At 37.7% G+C, this 21667-nt stretch overlaps 1 protein-coding gene across 16 annotated transcripts in view; it reads right to left on the reverse strand.

The window, feature by feature from the left end:
* The window catches only part of HDAC9 (histone deacetylase 9), a 466388-nt gene that overhangs the window by 101704 nt on the left and 343017 nt on the right, over positions 1 to 21667 (reverse strand). For 15 of the 16 annotated variants that reach the window (XM_040083672.2, XM_040084440.2, XM_040084792.2 and 12 more), the window contains 5 exons: positions 18261 to 18368; positions 6301 to 6356; positions 5971 to 6058; positions 1548 to 1667; positions 1142 to 1239 (listed from right to left, as the gene is read on the reverse strand). In XM_040083672.2, coding sequence (XP_039939606.1) covers positions 1142 to 1239; positions 1548 to 1667; positions 5971 to 6058; positions 6301 to 6356; positions 18261 to 18368 — 470 coding nt within the window. The remainder of the gene's footprint in view (positions 1 to 1141; positions 1240 to 1547; positions 1668 to 5970; positions 6059 to 6300; positions 6357 to 18260; positions 18369 to 21667) is intronic. The other variant, XM_040084872.2, reaches the window with a different exon arrangement.

The following is a 21667-nucleotide window of genomic DNA, read 5'->3' on the forward strand; positions in this document are numbered from 1 at the left end:
CTTTCTCTGACTAGTGCTTAGTCTCTAATTTCAGGTGTGCTGTTTATTAGAAATTCTGCATATTATTTCATGGGCTGCACAAAAGTTCTTTAGAAAAAAACAAAACACACACACAAAACCCTCAACAAACAAAATAAGAGTTTTGTAGGTTTTTGTGGTGTATTTTCAATAGAGTATAGTCAAAAACTGTAAAAGGTAATTAAACTACTTCAAACTAAATGTCTTGAATGAGATGAGAGATACATGTTGGTTTTCTCATTGCCTTTCTTGCGTATCATTCTCCTTTTCAGAGGAGGCATTTGCCCAAATTTGAAAGATGAACCCTTCACCTTCCCTAAACCTCACTAAACCCTTCCACTGGATTGACTTACAGTGAAAGGAAATGGTGTGTGCAACACAGGACACTGAAACTCTAAAAGACAGTGTTTTGGACTGTTCTTATCTCTTCTGGTCCCATGAAAATAAGATTTAATAGATTATGGAAGCATCACCTAGGAAGGAATAAAATTTCATTTATGAATGAGCTATTGAGAATATTCATTATGAGTGAGCAAAGAGAAATACAGCACACAACATTTCCTATCATTCTTATTGCAGTATGTCAAAATTATTTTAATTAAAAAACACTTTACTGCAATATGTAGAAAAAAACCCAACTAATGGCCAAATCTGTGAGCATCACAATCTGTCTTTTAAGTGAATGAAGAGTAATGGATTTGGACCACACTTCATATTGCTTTCTGTCTGCTCTACTGGCATGTAACTGCAATCAATGTGAAAGTGAACAGTAATTTTCTTTGGCCTGGTATAATAATAATAATAATAATAATAAGTGTAGAATACATTTAAATTTTATAGGTAGAGAAGTAAGAAAGCTCAAATTAATTTTACAAGCATGACATAATAATGAAAAGACAAATGACTAATTAAATAATTAATTCTTTTTTGTCATTAATTCTGAATGGATGATCACTATGATGAAAATATCTATTTTTTAATTTAGTAAACTCTCATATACTGGGATACCAAGGATTAATTTCGTTTCACCATGGAATATTCTCCTGACTTTCAATATTACATAAGCTCTTATTCATGTGCTTTTGTTCTACAAACAGTTTTCAAAACTATAAATGGTACCAACCTGAATGCTGTGAGATACTCAACATCACCCATAGGAGGATCCAAGCCACCTGTCCAAGCAATATTTATGTTATACCCTTCTCCAGGGCCACTTCCAACCTGAAAAATAGAAATAAAATGCCAAAAAGAGAGAAAAAGAGGAAAAGAGGGAGGGAAAGGGGAGAAGAAAAAAATCTCAATATGCTTTAGAAACAAACATCAAACAACATGTCAGATCAGCCTTGTTTGACAAGGACTGCTCTGGGTTATGCACTTGTTCTCCACTGGTCCCCTGCTCCCAGTGAACAATTTGGTAATCTGGTGTAATTTAAAGAACCAGAGAAGGACAAGAAAATTAGGGGTAATCATGCAACGCAATTACCTGAAAGATACAAATAAAAATGGGGCTCTAAAGAAATAAACCTAACCTCATTTGGGGCTCCACTGCCGGGGAAGAAGTTGCCTTCATCATAGCGATGGAGGGAAACATACAGGATGCTGGGGTCAGCATAAAAAGCCTGCTGTGTACCGTTGCCATGGTGAACATCCTAAAGGAGAAAGAAAACAGATGACAAATGTAATAATGTCCAACTCAGAGTAGAGAGCTTAGTTCTGCTTTCTTTTACACCCCCCTCCTCTCTCTCTCAGTTTCTCTCCCTCTCCCTTGCCCTCCTTTTGTCTTTCCCTTTCCCCCTCCCTTCACCACCCCATACTTCCTGAACTTTCAGGCAAATTACTCTTTAATGCACTCATTTTTTAAACTGGCTTCTAAAAATCAGGAAACCATAGCGAGCATGCCCTGGAGACTCCAGATGAGCAGTCATTGAGAAATCCCAGTCCTTTTGTACAATTAGATATTTATACACCGGCTCTTTGTACTCTTTGCCTCAGTGATGGAATCTAGCATCCTGTTTTATGGAGGAATTTTATGACTTATTAACTGCCAACAGTTCATAACCCCTCAGGCTTAATTAACTAGCCTCATTGGCCTCTGAAGAAAGACTAATGTTTAAACTACAAACTAGTATTTTGCAGAAGGATCTATGGTTTACAGAGCTTTTTCACAATTCTTGACAGAACACTAAACATAAGAGTATTCATTGATTTGCCAAGTTCCACTATTGAGGTCAAAGGCTCTGCGACCAGCTGAGTAAATTGGCTTTCTTGAAACATTCAGTTCAGTTCAGTCCCTCAGCAGTTAGATCCACATCAAAAGAGATGCCAGATGCGGAAAGGACTTCATACTTCATTTTTGCAAAATCATGACGGCAACAGTTGAAGACACAGGAACATGATCTCATTAGATATTAAATCATCTGGCAGATAGAACGGTGCCTTCCACAATCAAGGAGTGACCTTGGCCAGTCTCCATATTTCAAACATTATATAATGACGGTGAATAAAATTCTGTCATTAAATAAAATGCTGACAAAGAAATGCTGACAGTATATCTATGTAACAAAGGCTGATGATGCAGACGTTTCCCTTTTTTTTAGTTCGTTTTCACAGTTCACTACTATTCTATGTGGTTAGATGCACAAGAATTTTACAAGTGAAAATCCACTTGCCTTTCAGTAAAAGAAAAGTAAAAAAAAAAAAGTTTCTTCACTGGCATTACTAAGAAGCTGAAAAGTTATGGATATTTTTATTTTCCTCCTTTAAGCTATCCCTTTGAAATTTCTGATTTAAAGAATTAAGGGGGACAGACAAAGTATGCTGAATGGCAAAACTGTCACTGTCACCCAGTCTGTATTTATTTTACAAATGTTATGAGGTCTAAATCCAATTTAGTGTCCATGAAACAGAAGTCACATTCTCCTCACTATGCCTGGACTCCAGGAAGGCTCAAGCTGTACCTCAAGTTGTGCACTGCCAATAGCACAGCAAGCACTGAACATTGCTTGTCCTTCTTGCCAGCTGAAGCAGCCCATGAGTTTCACCCACATTGTTCAGAACTCTCTGCATTGATTGAGTCCTATTTGTACTGCATTGTGCTTGACGTGGACCTCCTCTGGGACCTCTGCAGGGTAGTATTATATGAGTTTATTTTCTTTTCCATGTTGAAAGTACTTGAAACAATATGAGGATGGAGTTACAGCCCAGTTGTGACTTAATGCCAAGGTTAAATGTAATACAGGAGACATGCAAAGGAGAACACACTGGTATGAGGCTGTTGAAGATTTCAAGGCAGCCAGTGTAGTGTTAGATGGCTCTGACTGGCAAATGAAGTAAAATCTGGCATGCAGACTAATCCCAGAATCCCATTCAGTCTTCAACTGTGACAGAGTTAATTGGTTTACTCCAAAACAGACTCAAATCCTGCTAGCATAAATGTAAGTATGGATGAATCTGGAATGAGGATTTCAACAACCTGACAAGCTCTGCTGGGCACGTAGATAGATCTGCAGGGACACAGTTGAACTTCACTTTGTTATTTTAATTAGTCTTTCTTTTCCATACATATTTGGGGCTTTAGATATATTCTTGCTGTAACAGTTTCCAAAACAGAAGGAAAAATGTTAAAGTGGCATAGAGAGATCTTTTTTCCTTACTACTTTTTTAAACTATTCAAATCTCAAAGCTAGCTTTCTTGTCTAAACTTTAATTCCTCTAAGAGCAGTAACTTCTCTGATAGACAAAGGAATGTGTTCTTTAGGACTGCAGATGTTAGCATATGACAAATCTTAGTAGATCAAATGTATTCAGGGTATATAAGTCACTTCAAAACCAGAAATTTATGCAAATGGTGGAATGAGGAAAAAAAATCTTGTCAGATAGGTCTTTGATTTTATTGTAGAAATAGATGAAGGGAAGATTGATAAAAAGTTAATAATTTATATATGAAGACGTAGCAGCTACGAAGACTTCACTTAATTTGTAACTAGAGTACATTTTAGTGTGTGGGATTGGATATTACTTTTTAATATTTATTTTGTAGTAACATGTATAGCTGCCAACTTGCATGGTGTCCTGCTGTGCTAGTCACTATCAAAATATAGTCTTAAAGGTTAATTTCAAGTTTAACATCTGTAATTCCATTCTTTCCTTCTTCCCAAAACTCTGTTGGTGGGAATAAAGACATCACTATTAACTTGTTCATTCATTCAGTTTGGCCAGTGATTTATCCATAGTTTGCATGCATAAGAAATTTTCCATATGAATTCTTGTACCTCATTGCTCTGACCATGGAGCAGACTAGGGACTGGACTGCAACTGCTCCAGGAATGAAATCATCTGTGTCAACCATATATTTCTTCCTTTTCAACTGCTGAGTTATTATGGTCAATGGGACAGTTGGCAGAAAGGCTGAAAATTCCCTATCTACTTTCCTGGGTAAAGATAGGCAGCTTCACAGGTAATCATTTGCACAGGTAATGATTTGCACATTTAACCTTGCCTTGAAAAACTGAAACTGAATTTCTAAGCGCTTATTGGCTAAGTATATCAAAGGGAAGCGTTTTCTTTTCCCAACAAGGTAAATGTAACATTTACAGGCAAAACGACTTAAAAATATTCACAAACTTTGAGTAGGCTTTTCCTATTAAAAAATGAGAATAAACAGAATTCACTTTTGGCCAGATTTTACAGCAATGAACTGAAAGATTCAAGTCAACAAACAGATATAACATACAGTAGAAGTGAATTTTTCCGAAATAATAGTTTCTGGCAGTTTGTAATTATGTTCCTAAATGATAGTAGAACAATCTGAGAAATATTTGAAAAACATTCTAAGAATATTTAATCTACACATATATTATTCTGCCACTCATTTTTCACTTACCATTCCTTCTCCCACACTCCCCCTTTCTCTGCTTCTCTTCAACAGTCAGTATGCATGTTTAACTGAACAAAAGTGCTAGATGGTAAGGCCATGACTCCACAATAAGATTTAATTATGAGTGCAGATATGAACAAGATTTAGACTATTAAGCCCTGCACTTCAAAAACCCTTTAACATATTTTGTCTTTAAATCTTTTATCACCTGCAAAAATTAATTAAGTGCAGATGTAACAGGTTAGGTTTTGATGCCAGGGTTCATTTCCTGTCTATGCTTTGTCAGACACCCTATTACACCTCGTCATGAACTGTAGGAAAACAAAAATGGTGCTCATAAATCAGCATTCAACTTTCCTTGGGCTGTGCATTGGGCTGATCCTTTATGTGCAAGGCAGAGCTCCAATTCATTATTCATGAAAATAATATAGCCAACATGCCAAATGTCATCTGCATTTAAATAATCCATTTGTTAAATGTATTAAGTATTGTGTAAGAATGCCTTCTATTACGAGACTAATCCAATGAAGTGGATTTTTAATCACATAGCTTTCCTTCGGGGAACCACTAAAACCTGGCATACACGACTAGAAAACTTCTTGGGGGAAATGACCTTTGATATTATTAAACAATCTTCGATTTGTTTAATAATATCAAGGTTACACAACAAGTCAAATCATTGCAAACTGGGGAAAGTGGTCAATTTTGTTACCAATGCAACAACATTCTTTAAAGAATATCTGACTACTTAAAGTTTCTATTCTGTAGGGAAAAGTAAACTTGGGTTCTGTAGCGTTATTTTAACAGTGGAAGTATCAATTCATTTAAGGACCATAAAAGTTGCCCTGATCTGTGCCTTCTTCTCATTAAATTGCAGTTAACACCATTAAAGTGAAACATAGATGTTTATAGCTTCAGTACTGCCATCCTGGCTTTAATGAGTTCCCAAAATCAGAGGAAATGCACACCTTTATTACTTGTAGGTATTAAAAGCAGGAAAGTCGGACTTATAAATACAAATCCATTATCTTTTATCTAGATGCACTGCAAGTGTGATGCTTGCCAAGAATACATACCAGATCTACAATCAATATCTTGCCTATATTTAGCTTGTCTCTCAAGTATTTGGCAGTAATTGCAATCGAATTAAAAAAGCAGAACCCCCTGTGGAATAGAGAAGAACAGAAATAAGAAAGAAAATCAGTCAGGAAAACAGCTATAAATAATGTTCAGAGCATTTTAAAAAATGCTATATGATCTCTGAGGCCATAAATCTGCTTCTGGGAGTACCTAGAAAGCCTTTTCAGTCATCTGCTAACAATTACAGTTCTTCAGAGACATGCACAATGCAGGTGATTGCCAGTAACCTTAGTGCTCCAAGATGGGCAATATTCCCTGGTACTTACATGGCTGTTGATTCTTCAGCATGATGGCCTGGGGGCCTTACAACAGCAAAGCCATTCTGTAAGAACAAGATAGGTTTTCAATTATCAGCTTAAAAAAATACTTGACTCAGAGCAAAACAGAGTAGCAGGCAGATGGGATTGAAATCTATTAGAGCCTCTCGAGCACCTTTTTCTATCCAATCACCCCTTCATAGTACAGCCAGAAATAATACAGTTGAGAACAGTGGCAAATAAACTCTTATAATTACACACATGTGCATACATACATGCACACACAACATGATCTAAAGAAGAGGAAAAAAGAGGATGAGAAAGCCCTGTTATGATTTCTGCTGTTTAGAATTCACATTAAAAATGAAGGTCATCTAAAATCATGTAATCCTAATTTGCTCCGGTTTGAGATGCTTCAAAATAAAAGTACCTTAAGGTATATATTTTACATGTTTAGCCATTGTTGACCTTTCCTCTGTATAGACTAAATGATAAATTCAGACCCCCCCACACACATAATTTCTAACAGTAGAAAAAGGATGACAATGAACATCCCATATTTCTTCAAACTATAAATTACACTTGGGAACCTGCCATGCTCACAAGTTAATAGATTCCCTGAAGTCAATTTCTAACACACTTTCTGGAACTGTATATACATTTCATAAACTACAGCACTAGGATCAGTGATGTCCAAGGAATTTTTTGCCTCTGGAGTCACTGAAGATAAAAGAAAAATGGAATTTCCATCCTCCCAGTGTGGGTATGGTAAAGGGAAAATGTAGAAGTGCTGGCAAGGTAGCTCTATTCAGAAAATCAAATTATATATTCAAGAAGCAGTGTCTCATAAGGTTATGTATCATATCAAATTTCTCCTACAACAGTTAGATTCAGGAGAAACACCTCTGCTTCACAGTATTTCCTTTTTATTTAAACTACTCAATATGGTCCTTCCATTCAGCTATATATATGCCATAACACTAATGACACCATATAACTAAAAATAGGAAATTATAATCTGTACATGAGCTATCTGCCTAACTTGTATTTTCACACAGTCTCATATGAACACTAGGTGTGTATGTGTATGTATGCCTGAATGATCAACCAAGCATTGTATTTTCAGAGAGGAGGGGACAGGAAGAAAAAGGTTGGAATATTTCTGTATTTTAATAATCAGTATTAAAGTATTCCAGTTTGACATACTAAAACTTGATAAATGTAAATGTTTCAACCTTCTCTCACCCAAAAGAAACCCCAACAAAACAATCATTAAACTATCACATTGTTGTAAATACAGAGGAACATGACAGTTACATTGGTTCCTGTGAAATCTGTTTATTTATAACCATATGAATGTGTGGTTCGTGTGTACCCGTGGAATTGTCTACCTATGTTGCTTCACTGGCATTTATTTATAAATAAATACTACCATGTTGTCTTATTTAATTTGCTGCTACATGTAATCCAAGCAGACAGCTGCAAGTTTTGTGGAGCATGGCCAAAGATCTACCAGAGTACAGTAAACTTAAATTACAATACCAAAGAAAGTGCAACTGTGTAACAGTGGTTCTTCTGGCCACCATTTAAAGAATCTGAGGGATTTGACATCAGGACTTGTTTTGCATTGTGTCCACACACAAACCCCACCCCCCCGCCAAAAAAAACAAACAAACAAAAAAAAAAACAAACAAAAAAAAAACAAAACAAAAAAACCCCAAAAAACAAAAACAAACAAACAAACAAACAAAAAAAACAAAAACAAAAAAAACAAAAAAAAAAAAACAAAAAAACCACAAGCCCAAAGAAAAAAAACCACAACAACCCAACAATTAAAGGCACAAAAATTATATGTTAGTATTCATGCAGTCATTCCTGAAGATGGGATATAAATTACCTATAGATCAAGCACAGCAGGGAAAAAAAATAAAAAAGGTATTGTGGATTGCACTGCTTTGCAGAATTAAACCAGCTTTAGCGTCTCAGCTAAAACCATATTCTCTATCCTTTGGTTTTCTAACATTTCCTTCTCACACAAAATATGACTTAGAGAAGAATTTGGCAAAGAACTCTTTTGTAGCATTTATGAAAAAACAAACTATATTCATGCTGATGAATGTCAGGATAATGAGGTGAAAAAAGACTCAGCAAAGAGGGTATTACCAGAGAAAGAGCATGATGCTACCTGTATTTTGTTCCCTCAATATTTTTAGGAATTTGGAAAAAGTCCATGAAAGGCTTACAGCTGTCCCTGCTCAGCTAACAGCTCATTATCATCTAACTTTATCAGTATTCCCAAAAGATCAATATAATTAGCATGATTATCTCTAGGAGGATTTCATGGGGCAATATAGAGACAGAAAATATCAGCACCGCTGTTTTTGACAGTATGACAGTTACAGTGTAGGTTTCTCTTCTGTTCTCTTTGAGCAGACTCTGGAAGCCCTGTTTTATTACACCTAGATAATTTCTGAAATCAGAGCTTAACTATTACAGTTCTCCACCAGCACACAGGATATTCACAATAGGATCATGGCCACTTTTTACGAGTCTTTACATCACAAAAAGTTCAGTGTTCACATAGGAAATTTTCTTTTTAAAAAATACTGTGCATATGTTACACTGATGATAAAATATATAGTTGAATTATACTAAACACTGAAAACTCGTTACCATACAGAATTATTGGCAACTTTTGTGCTTTTGATAAAACACTTAATTTCTCCTGCTTTCAAACTTTGCATGAACACAGCACACATTAGTACAATGGAACATTAAGTTTTTATTTATTTAGGCAATTTTAAATACCAGACAGTGAACTCAGTAGAGAGTAGAACAGTAGACAGAAAGGCAAAAATCTGCTTTAAAGAAGATAGAAAGACTAACACAGAGCAGTATGTTGAAAATGAAGCCAACACACATAAATTCAAAGCGTTTTTGTACAGATCCTTATTTATACTAGGATACAGACACCTTTTTAAGTAGACAGAACATTAAACTGACTGACAGACATGAACATCAGAAAAACGATTCAAGTCTGTGCCATTATGTGATTACCTTTATTTAAATTTGAGGATTAAGAATAAAGCCTGAATAGAGATATTCTAAAATTTGTGCATATTTGAAAAGCAAAGGAAGAGAAGTCTGCCCATGCTCAGTTTATACAGAAGATTGACTGCAGATAAACCTGCTGAGTTGGTCCTTTAATGAAAACCAAGAAAAATGTTAGTCTTTTTCCACAGTCAGCTAAGTATTCTCTTCTTTCATGACTCTAAATAAGTAGTTGGATGCTTGATTTCCAAAGAACAGAGGTGTACATCCTACTGCGGCCTTCTTGTCTTTGATGGTCAAGTTAATCCCTTTCTGTAGTGTTCTGGGTTACAGTGTTGGTCTACTCATGCTTGGGCATCTACTGTACCTCTCCATGAACCCTTCCAAGGCAAGTACTCAAGACAATACTATAACATGAGTGGACAATCCAGGGCTTAGAACTGACCATCCATTGCAGAGCTCCACTGGTGTTTCTATTACATTACCTCCATACAGGAGGTAAAACTAGATGCAGACAAATTTTCTCTAAGGTAATATGTGGTCATTGTGGAAAGGTTTGAATGATTCTTCCATTCACATGAAAGTGAATCTTGCTCTGCCTAGGTTCCAGATGAACCAAGAGTTACCTGGCCAGTCAAGTACTCCAGGTATGGTGAGAAGTTCACTGAGAAGCAGTGCATACTAGTTTCAGCCTGGCACTACGCTAGTAAAATCATCTGGCTTTTTGTAGACTTTGAGAAAAGCCACTGCCATGCAAAAAATAGCAATAAACCACAACTGGTACTCCAAGAGCATTTACTGAAGTAGTAGAAGACTCAGGTTCAACTTCTTCTTGAACTTGGGGATGAATTTTAAATTTGTTTCCCACACCACTTTGTGTATTTAGATTGTGTGGTCCATAAAATAGATGTTGAGACACATTTTTTCAGTCTAAGTTTTCTAACAATAGGTCTGAAGTCATGCTCCTTCTCAGCTTTTATTCAAGCACAAACATTATAATTATTATATAATTATATTATATCTAATAATTATAAAATTATAATTATTTAAAATTATAAAATTAGAAATTTTATCTAATAATTATTATTAGAAAACTAAGGCCTTGAATTTTAAGCTGTAGACCCCTGTATGAATGAGCAATGACATCCATGCCATCTATTCAAGAGGAAATAGACACTGAAAGAGCAGAGGCTTCATATGAAAAAATCTTTTTACAGTGTGGGTGACCAAGCAATACAACAACTTGCCCACAGAAGTTGTAGAGTCTCCATTCCTGGAGACATTCAAAAGCCATCTGGATATACACCTAGGCAACCTGCTCTAGGCAGCTCTATTTCCGCAAGGGAGGTAGATCCAATGACCTCCTGAGGCCACTTCCAACCTCACCTGTTCTGGGTATTTTAGATGGAGACCAGGTAACTAACTGGGGGTCTGAATTCCACACTTGAAGCTCAACTTACTAGGTGTTGGAAGTTTTTAATTTCTACTTGTCTAAATCCCTTAACCTATTTTGCAGTTAACTCTTCAAATTACCGGTGCTTAAACAAGGCAGTCTTGGACATGCACTTGTTTTTAATGGAAAGGTTATATTTTTGCTTCAATGTGCATACATTTCAGAATGAGAATTTTACATAAATGTATAATACATCATTATACATAAATGTATCAGTGTGTCCTGTCAGAATTTATATTCCCCAAGTTTTATATATATATATTTATATCTATACTTGTATCCTTATAAAGTCATAGAAAAAAACCCAATTTCTTTATATTTAAAAGGTGGTCCATACAGTGTAGCCGACAGGTCTAATCCCTAAAGTGGCCTTAGTGCTATCTTTAACTCTGCCACTTCTGGTGTAGTGAAGTCTTACAACAACAAACATCAGGGCTGCTTTAAGACTTGGCTGCCTACAAGAATCCGCTTGCAACTGGTACCAGGAAGAAAATAACCATATCCTTACCAGTGCCACCTATGCTGTAACACAATCCCAAGCTATGCCATCCATCAGGGAGGGTAAGCATGAGAATGGTGTATGGCTGAGGCAATCCTAGGGCACCTGTCTAGTACAATTTTACAAGCTACTCATACAGCCAGAGCAGGAGTCAGCACTTGGCCCTGGGGGTCTACGAATGCAGTGAACAAGAACCTGTGATTTAATAGAGCAGTATTAGCAGCATGTAGATTTGCCAAGAAAACAGTAATGGACATGAGGGAATACTATTTTGTCTTGTAGAAGAGGCCAAGTACACAGAAATGGACATTAAACACTTTGATGGAAACAAAGAGTTCCCTGTCTGCTTTCCTGAAGATCTAAGGGGATAGCATCAGAAAACACACATGGAAAGTTGGTACTTGCAGACTAGCTTAGATACAACCATGATGGCCTGTTTAGCCACAACTTGTGTTAACTATATTGGGAAAGAAAGCAGACAAGAGTTTTAGTACAGAGTGGTCATGGAGGTAAAAGTGTACCACACATATAATTAAAGTTGTCTGATTATATGAAATAATAACAGTCATTCAGCTATAAATATAACCATAATTGCTGGGATAAAGTATCTAAGAGATGTTTTAATATGAAATTTTGCCATTTTTCTAACTTTGTAAAAGCAGAGAATACAAAATACTACCTAAAAGATTTCATTGGTAACTTTGATTGAAGGCTTTTATCAATCATACCTTTAACAGCAGTAATGTAACTATTCATTTGTTACTGTTTCTTACATGCATACATGTTCAAAGTGCTGTGGCTGGGTATGGAAAAAATGCCTCTTTTGTGGTTGTCATACATCACTTGGAATATTTTTTTCAAGCAAAGGGATATTTTTATAGGGCAGAGGATGAGAAGGTAGAAGCAAGGGTAGGGAAGGGTTTGCAGGAGAAATAGTGTCCTGGAGGCACCTGGGCACAGAGCACATTCCATGAAAGGAGATTTTTCTAGTTGTGTGGGGTTTTGTGTTGTTCAGACAGCCATGGAAATTTGCTGGCCTAAAGCTTTACCAGAGGAAGGACACTATGAGACTAGGGAGATACTTGTTTTCTGCTCTTTTTGCTTATTTTGTCTTTAGAATGATAATTTTGTTCTTGTTGTTGTTACAATGTTGTTGTTATTGCAAGAACACCTAGCAATAGAGCTGTGAAATATGGCTGGAAGATTTTTATTCAGAATGTTTTACAACTAGAAAACTAAGAACATGGGGGAAGAGGAGGTTGATTAAGCTAATTCTGTTATTCAGTAGATTAATACTACTTGCCACATGATGATTCCTCCATAGCCTTGTGTGACAAAGGCCTTGAGAGAACCAAGCTCATTTAGAATTAAAGTTTCAAGTTCCATTTAAGTCATCTATGGACTGTACAAAGACACCAGAGTAGCAACGACCAAATTCAGGAAGTTTACTATGGTATTGATTCAATCCGACATATCAGAAAGAACAATCCCAGGAACGTACCTGATTCTGGTTCAGGGGAAACTCATTTCCATTGCTTTCATTCTGTTAAATGACCCTTAGCTGCCAACAGGGCAACTCTACACGTGTGTGTTTGTGTGTGTGTGTGTGTGTGTGTGTGTGTGTGTGTGTTTGCACACACATATGATAAGGCAGAGAAACAGCTTTTGCTTCACTTGAGTCAGCTGGATATTCAAGAGAGTTTCAGACAACACTTTTAACTTATGTGCCTTTCTTCTTGAGTGACTTTTTTTTTTTTTTTTTTTCCTTAAGCAGGGAATAATCATACAAATCTTACCAGCTCTTGATAGTTTTTTTTTGCGGAGGTCTCTTCTGTTTCAAGTTTACCAGATTAAAAATATATGGTGCTACATGTTTCTATCACAGAAAACAGCGCTACCATCACCAAGATTTACACATTTAAAGGATGTGCAAAGTAAACTAGACAGTAATCCTTACTACAGGTTCTGTATTTAAAATACTTAATGCTAACTTATAATAGTACTGAATGGGTCATCTGAAGCTGAAGAAAAATGTTTCAGCAATGTTCCTTTGTATTTTCAACAGTTACAAGGCCTGCTCTGGCAGTGAGTTATCTATGATGATTGAAAGTCATCTCCCACTGGGAGAATTACTCCCATCTCTCCTTTGGTAACCTCTCCCAAAAAGAGGTTTTTATTAGGTATACTCTTTTTGAATAATATTTTTCACCTGTATAATTTTTATTCCTGACAGTCAATTTAAAGATATTGAGGGACAGCCAGAGAAACGTACAATTTTTCATCAGAAAATAAATTAAGACACATTTAATATTTGCAAAATGACATGCAATAAAACAACTGTTACAAGAACAAACAACATTTTGGAGGACATTATTCAGTGAAATATGATTACTGCAAAATTATCATACTAACCTAACTGAACTGAACTCCAGCTTTTTAATTGTAGTTTTAACCATTTCATAAACACTCAATATATGGCAACAAAAGAGATGGGAGCATCAACATGAATAATTTGGCTAACAAAATGAAAATATCAGCAACCTAAACTCTTTCAGGAAAAATAAAAACAAAGATTTTGCAAGCAAAATCCTAAAGATAAGACTCTTTGCAAGTTCTGACCATTACAAATGGAATCTGAAACTCAAAAGACCACAGATGCAGAAACTCTCCTCATTTTTCTCCAAGACTGGTCTAATGTGGGGTTTGTACAAGCTCTGTACTTGTCCAGGTGGGCAGCAGGAGGGATGTGCCTGCTGTGTAGGACAGATGCAGAGGCAAGAGAAGAGTCTCCTGGTGCATTGCTGCCTCTGAGTGAAGTAACAGAACAGCAGGGAGGGGAGGTGAACTGAGCTGAGCATTTCAAGGGAAGCATGAATGAAAGGGAAGCACTGGGCTGGGAGAAGGGAGAGCAGGACAGTGCCACATCCCGTGGCAATGATTGAGAGCAATGAGAGCCTTAGGAGACACTTCCAGGAAAGAAATGCTCTCTCTCTCTCTCTCTCTGTGTCTTTCTGGGTCCTCTTTCTGAAGGATGGTCACTAAGTAGAGGCTAGAGACAATGATTTCCAGGCTCATGAGTTACACTGCATGCAAGAAATCATATGCTGGGCACTACCTCTATTTTTTCCAAAAGCACTAAGGAATAAATCATAGGACTTCTTTTATCTGATAAAATTATTTATTGGATATAGCTAAGTACTGTGGTGGAATTTTATTCACCCACATTCACATAGTCTCCCCCTCTCTAAAAATATGTAGTCAGGCAGCACACTATTAGGAGCTTTTTATATAAATCTGTTTGGGAAATGAGAAATGACCAAGCATAGGTACATAAAAATAGACAGACAGAAGAGGTGTGGCTCTGATTCCACATAACATAAATACCTCACTGTGGATCAGCAGCTTTCCTAATCATAAAGAGCTCAAAAAAAGGTGGCCTTCATGCAGTAATTAGGCTTATCTCCTACTGCGATATTGCCAGAACACATTCATTAGACATGTAAATAAATTTATGAAAAAAAAAAGCATAGCATTTGACTCAGTATAACATCAAATTTGCAGTACTATTAATTGCAGTGGTGTGATTTTTTTATTCTCTATTAAATACTACCTCAAAAATGTATCAAATGGATATTAATGACTGTTCATTATATTATTAAGCAGACCACAAAATGCTTAATTTTAACAACTGTATATAATTAAATTTAAAAAATCCAGATTAAGACTCCCCAGAGAAGTGACATTTTGTCTTAACTTAAAAACCCAACAAAAAACAGGCAATCCCCCCTCAAGAACAAACAACAAAACCACCCCCCAAAAACCCACACCAACCCCTCCCTCCCAAAAAAAGAACCCACCACTGTTAATTACTATTGTGGGTATTGTTTTACATCCTTAATACTGCCATACTGATGTTTTTCTCAGTGATCAAGGAGATCAAAGAAATCTGATGTCTCACAAGAGGTTTGAACTACAACAAAGACAATTCCTCTTAATTCCTTGTCTGTTTTTGAACACTGTCCAAATCAGATGAACAACATCTTGCCCTTCTCAATGTGACTTGTGTGCAATGGGACTGATAATCTCAGGAAATTCAGAATTTTTTGCCTTGTACATGAGTTTGACTCATGCCCAGCTTTGTAATGGATCTCCCAATGGTTCTGCAAACTTTCATGGTGTATTTTGCAGTCTCATCTATTTTCTTAGCAACATGTACCTATAGCTCCATCCTACTACTATCACTTTGTGCCACAGCAAGCAATATCAGTAGAGACTATGGAATAAGCATAGACATTGAAATGTCCTGTCCTTCCAGAAATGAACCTTTTATATCAGATCCTCATCCATACAGGGCATGTGATAATTGTTTCCACACTCTAGCCTTGCACTTTTGTTAAAGATTTGGGCTTTTAATTGATTGAATTGGCACCAAAGCGACAGTACACCATCTGATAGCAATCCACAGTGGTTAACATCCAGGCAACCACTATGGTGTGCTTCTCTACTGTGCTCATCTTGCTGCTAATGTGTTGTAGAGCTGTTATAGCTTGCATGCAATTCTTGGAAGATGCTTTTTTTTGTCATCCAGAAATTCTGAGGCTGTAGCAGATCATTCCAGATTCCCATCAGAGCTTAATCCACCCACTCAGTGCTCACAGTACAAGCCCCAAACGACTGCTTCACATGCATATTCGCTCAATAAATGCACATGAAAGTGTTCAACTTCATCTTCTTCCCCATAGATTTTCACAAGTACACGACAAAATTGGTATTTTTCCCTAACAGAAACAGCTGATCAACTCATTTTTCTATGGATAAAATGTCAGGAAGATGGAAAAGGAACATGTAACGGCATAAAGGTAGACTGGAACATACAGATTTATGGGTCTAAAATCATATGGAGATTGTAAAGAACTCCAGAAAACACTGCAAAAACCCCCCAGTGCAATTTATGATATGACTGTATTGACAGCAACTTGCTAGCAAACCTTGGGTTTGAATGGATGCAGTGATAAAGCAAACACAGGATGACTGTGCCAAAATAGCTAATGTCAGTACTGTTGTATTTACAGAACTTCTGCTAACATGCTTTCCTACTGACAGACAGGCATTAATAACCTTAAATGAAAAATACCACATGCAGATTAATAGTTCATACAGATGCCATAGTGGCATGTAAATCACTGGGCTTCATTCTGGAAGTCTAGGAGCAGGTTAGATAAACACCTATGGAATATTCACAATTCTCTTTCACAGCAAATCCCTTCCATTTCTGTTTTTCTGATGATTTGGTTTAAACCAACTACTGGGCGTATCTATTGAAAAATTGTCTTTCCTATGTCTCAGCTCGCAAGTTGCATGAGACTGGTTCAATTCTCTGCATTGTAGAAAAAGATCTATTAGGATCAACAATAATGTTACACTAAACTACAACCTAGTTCTAACTATCAAATACCTAGTACTAAATATAAAACATTTGTTTACAGACTCCTGCAACAGCAGTAGCAAGAGAAGTCTCACAATGGCTGCTGAGTCTTTCCAGCTATCGTTCACTTAAATAAGTGAAAGCAGTCACACTGTGTGAGACACACCACAAATGCACAGAGGTAAGTGGTAAAGACTGTGCAGCGGAGCCTGCTCAAGTCAAGTGCACACAGGACATATCTCACTAATCTTATGAAAACTTGCTTTTAAACTGACTTTGACACTGGTATGTGTCCTACAGTTGCTAAAGATAAGAACTAGATACCAAATCCTTCTTCACTTTCATTATTCCTGTGTGGAAAAATGCACAGTGAGTTACATATTTAACTATGCCCAAAAAATCTTAAAGAGGATGAAGAACTCATCAGAAAGAATACACAACAGGATCCCATATAATGCACCCTGTCCTTGAGCTGAGATTTCAAAATTTGTAAGTTTTGTGTGGCACCTGGCTAATGATTTCAACATCTGAACATAAAAGTTTAGTAACTGCATTTTATTATGTCACAGGTATAGTACTGCTTTTCACCTGACTATGCTCTCATTCATACACTGATATATTCTATATCGATCTACATATATACGTAAGTATAGGTACTCATTCCCAAACAGGTAGCTAACATATTTTGATTGAAATAAGAGAAATGTACAGGAAGAAAATTCTCCAGTTCAAACAGATTTTGGGATTTTAAAAAACATAGTGCAGTGTTAATTTAAAAATATTTATTTCCATCTTGATTCTGGCAATAGGACTGAATCCATTAGTACGTGGACTGGAAAGCGAATAAACAGTTTCATTAAGGAGACATGTTAGCTCCAACAATGTTTATTGGGGCAAGCCTGCACTCCGGCTGCATATGGTGTACCTTCAAATAGGGCCGTTAAAATACCAAATAAAATGTCAAAGTCTGTCAGGTCTGGAGCTTTTATAAACTGTTTAGACTGGGGATAATTTGGGTTTCGTAGATCATGCCTTGCAGATCCCGCGGCACGGAGATGGGAGCGGCAAGGGGCCCGGCGGCAGCAGGGGCACGGGCGGGTCGGCAGCCGGGCACCGCCTGCCCATCGCCGTCCTCGCCAGCCGCGCCCTCTCGCCCCGGCAGCCGCCTCCCGTCTCGCTGGGTGGTAGCCTGACATTACGCACGTGACTAAACAACCGTGTTTTGTTTGGTGGTTTTTTTTTTTTGTTGTTGTTTTTGTTTTTTTTTTAAAAAAAAGGAATTAAAACTTGACTTCAAAGGGAGTGCCGCAGCCACCGGTCGGAGATGAGGCCTAACTTCACCTCGGGCCGCGGCACCTCCGCGCTGGCACTCCCCACGGCCGCTGCAGCTCCCGCACTGCCGCACCTCGGCGGACGCGCTCCCGGCTCCGGCCCCGCCGCCCTCCCCGGAGCCGAGCGCTGGCTGGAACAACGCCGCCCTTGAGCCCCCCGCGCTCCCGGCCCGCCCGGCGCTCCCACCCACGGCGCGGCCCGGACCTCACCTTCAGCTCCCGGGAGGCCACGCGGGCCGCCAGCTCGATGACACAGCCCACCGCCATGCGTGCCGCCCCGGCCGAGTGCAGCTCGTTCCAAACGGTGTCACTGTCCACCTGAGCAAACAGCCGGCCCCGGGAGGAAGGCGGCGGAGAGGGGAGAGGGAGAGGGAGAGGGAGAGCATGAGAGAAAACAAACCCGTGAGGGAGGGCTGGCAGCGTGACAGCCCGTGTACAATAACATCAGTCTTCCGTGCCGGCCAGCTGAAAGGCCTTCTGGACATGGCTTTGCTTATGCTTTTTCTCTGCACGGGCTTCTCCAATGGAAACACATTCCTGTCATGCCTCGCTGCCATTCCCTGTTTAGATTTCTCATTACAAACAGTGTTACATCGGCCGGGCCGGGCCTGCTCGCCAGACGCTCCTCGAGCCGGCTGGCGAGGTGACGGGGACCTGCCAGCGCCGGCACCATCGGGAATGTCCGTGGGGAATGTCCGTGGGGAATGTCCGCGGGGATCAGCCGCCCCAGCAGAGGCACGGGCAGCCCGTGCCACCAAAGCTCATCAATGGCGTATCAGTGGCCCTTTCTTAAGGGCAAAACAGAGTAGTAACCCCTCGTTTTTCTTTCCCGGGCAGTTGTTTGTAAGTGACTGAAATTGGAACAAATAATTGTTTTGAATAATTTCAGCAGTCACTCTTGCCATAGACAGAAAATGGAATGACATAAAGCAAGACTCTTGCTGTATCTCCAGTTGTGATGAGCTGATAAGTTTTGGCTGGAAGGCTTTATTTTGTAACAGATGAATGAGGGGTTTAAAAGCAGAGGAAGGTATCTTCTGCACCTTCTAAATGAGAAAGTGTGACATGTAAAACATTACATTTTAAAGAATATGCTATAAAGGTGGCTAAGCAGCACTGCTCTACAGCTCCTATCAGTGTGCTAAAACATTACTTTTTGAATCTATTTCTAATAAGTATTTATTTGAAGAAACATACCAAAACATATAGGTGAAATGTTGTATATCCCTATATATTTATTATCTATTATGTAAAGCAGACAAGTTGGTGTTAAATAGTCTGAGAAAGTTATCCAAAGAGACAGCCAGACTTCCTCGATGCTCCATGGGAAGTGCATTTAATTGTCGCATACCGTACAAATTTATCATGAAAAGAAAAACGTTTAGAAATAGACAAAATACTGTGGCAGATGCTTTTTGGATGACTTCCAAGCACACTGAAACATGTTTTCAGTTTGAACCAGAAGCTTCTGTTCCTAATTCCCTAAAAAAAAAAAAAAGGAAGGAAAGAATTGAAAGAAATCAAGTAATTGAAAATGGATGCAACTGCTATTTGACTCTGGAAGTTCTGAGGAATTTCTCTGATTAGTCATTTGAAACAGAAAGAAGCTTGATCTAAGCTTGATCTTCTCTACACCTGTCAAATGTATTTGCCATTACTGTTACAATAATATTATATTTCAAGCTACTAAAATGATCTTATTTTTCAGTATCCTGGACCTGATTTTTCTATCATTTTGATCAGTTTTGTGTTCATGCAGCAGAACTAATGAAAATAGTTTGTATTTGCAGTAGATCTGAATAACTAAACTGGATTTTTCTCGCAAAGTTTAGAATAACAGTAGTGACAGCACACTGTGTCATCTGAGAAATTCAAAATGTTGTACAAACACAATTAAGCATCATTTGCTGGTATGGGATAATATATTATACTTGCTTTGTAGATTGATAGCTTGAAATTTAAAGAAAGTTTAGGAAAGATGCACACTGATCAACAGGGAAAAAGAAATAAGAAGGAAACCAAGTTGTGAAAAAATAATGACATAAGTAACATTAGGTAGACCTTCAAGTTATCTCTCTATTGCTTTAAAGGAACTGTGAATCAAATTTCATTTTTAAAGCTAATCGGGAAATAAATAAGTAGAGGTCAGTGGTTAAATCAATTTAATCAAACCATAATAAAGTTTGAAAAATACTGTGCAGTATTTTAAATAAAGAAATCAGCAAGAGGGCTGGGAGGGAGTACTTTCTTACCATTTTTATGGCCAGCAAATTAAGGTTAACGTGAAGGAGTGGCTGATGAAAATGATTCAATGGCAGCTGCTCCATACACCAGGAGCAACCTGCATCCTCAAAGGGACTATGATTCATTTCCAGGAAGGCTGATTAAGTTAAAATTGTAACCACAGCTTGAGAGTACCCACCCTTAAGACAGTTGTCTGCTCTGACACATGAAACTGCAGTCTCTCCATCCGCTGAATGCTGAGCATTGGCCAAGATACAGCATTTATCATTTTCTGCTTTCAGCTGAGTGTGAGGAGACTGAACTGGGACAGTAAGACCAAGTATCTTCCACTGAAAAATTTCTCAGACCACTTGAATGACTGTTACCTTAATTTACCTGGACTGGTAGAAAAAATGGGCAATCAGGAAACAGAACAGTGTTTCCTGAGAAATTTTTCAAAAATGACCACCTAAATGAACACAGGAAATTCAGGATATTTTAGCTAATCTCTTGGGCATGGTACATGTAAGGAGTGGTAAAGTCTTAAAACTAGGGGTAGCCAACTAAAGCTGCATACTTTAATGGACAGTTACTATACAAGAAAAGTAACGTAAATATATAGTGTTTACCCTGAAAAGGCACAGTATTACAAAGTTAGGTGTCAAATGTTACTTAATATTCTTGCAAAATTAAGACTGAATTTCTGAGGAACATCTCATGAAGAACAGCCTAGAAGAACTTGCATCATACAGGCAATGCTTTAGCTGTAACAGCTAGAAAATGCCATCTCACTCCATTTTATATCTCTATTAACTCTATGTATTTCCCTAAATATTTCAGGTGTTTAAACAGAGATTTTCTTTTAGTGTTACTCAGTGTTTACTTTGTAAATTGCTGTTGAAATAGAGTGGTATAAATGGCAAACCCATTAAAAATACAGCTACTAGTTGGCCCAGTTGTCAGGCTGTATATGAAATGAAGCTCCAAAGTCCTACTGATATGTTTTTCTATATTCCTGCGAGATGAACTGGTTGGATTTTATACAAGTAAAGGGAATAGGATTAGACACTGTGGTTTCTAGTTCTAGTGCATGTATATATCACATATATCTGACAGCCCATCTATGTGCTGACTATGCATGAATTTGTGACAAATGTGATGCTTTCTGAATCACAGACTGTGATGAAGTCAGGTGGAATTTTATAAGAGGATATTTTTGTTCAAGTGCTTTGGAGCAGCCAAAGAATTCAGTGAAAAAGCTGTCTGGATTAGGATTGTTTTTCAGACAATGCTAAACAAAATTTTCAGAAAATACAGCATTTGTAGCTGAATTCTCACTCAGAATCTTAGCTCTTTTTTGTTTATTTTGTTTTATTTTGGTTTTTGTTTATTTT

Source organism: Hirundo rustica, chromosome 1, assembly GCF_015227805.2.
Source record: "Hirundo rustica isolate bHirRus1 chromosome 1, bHirRus1.pri.v3, whole genome shotgun sequence".
Taxonomy (NCBI): Eukaryota; Metazoa; Chordata; class Aves; order Passeriformes; family Hirundinidae; genus Hirundo; species Hirundo rustica.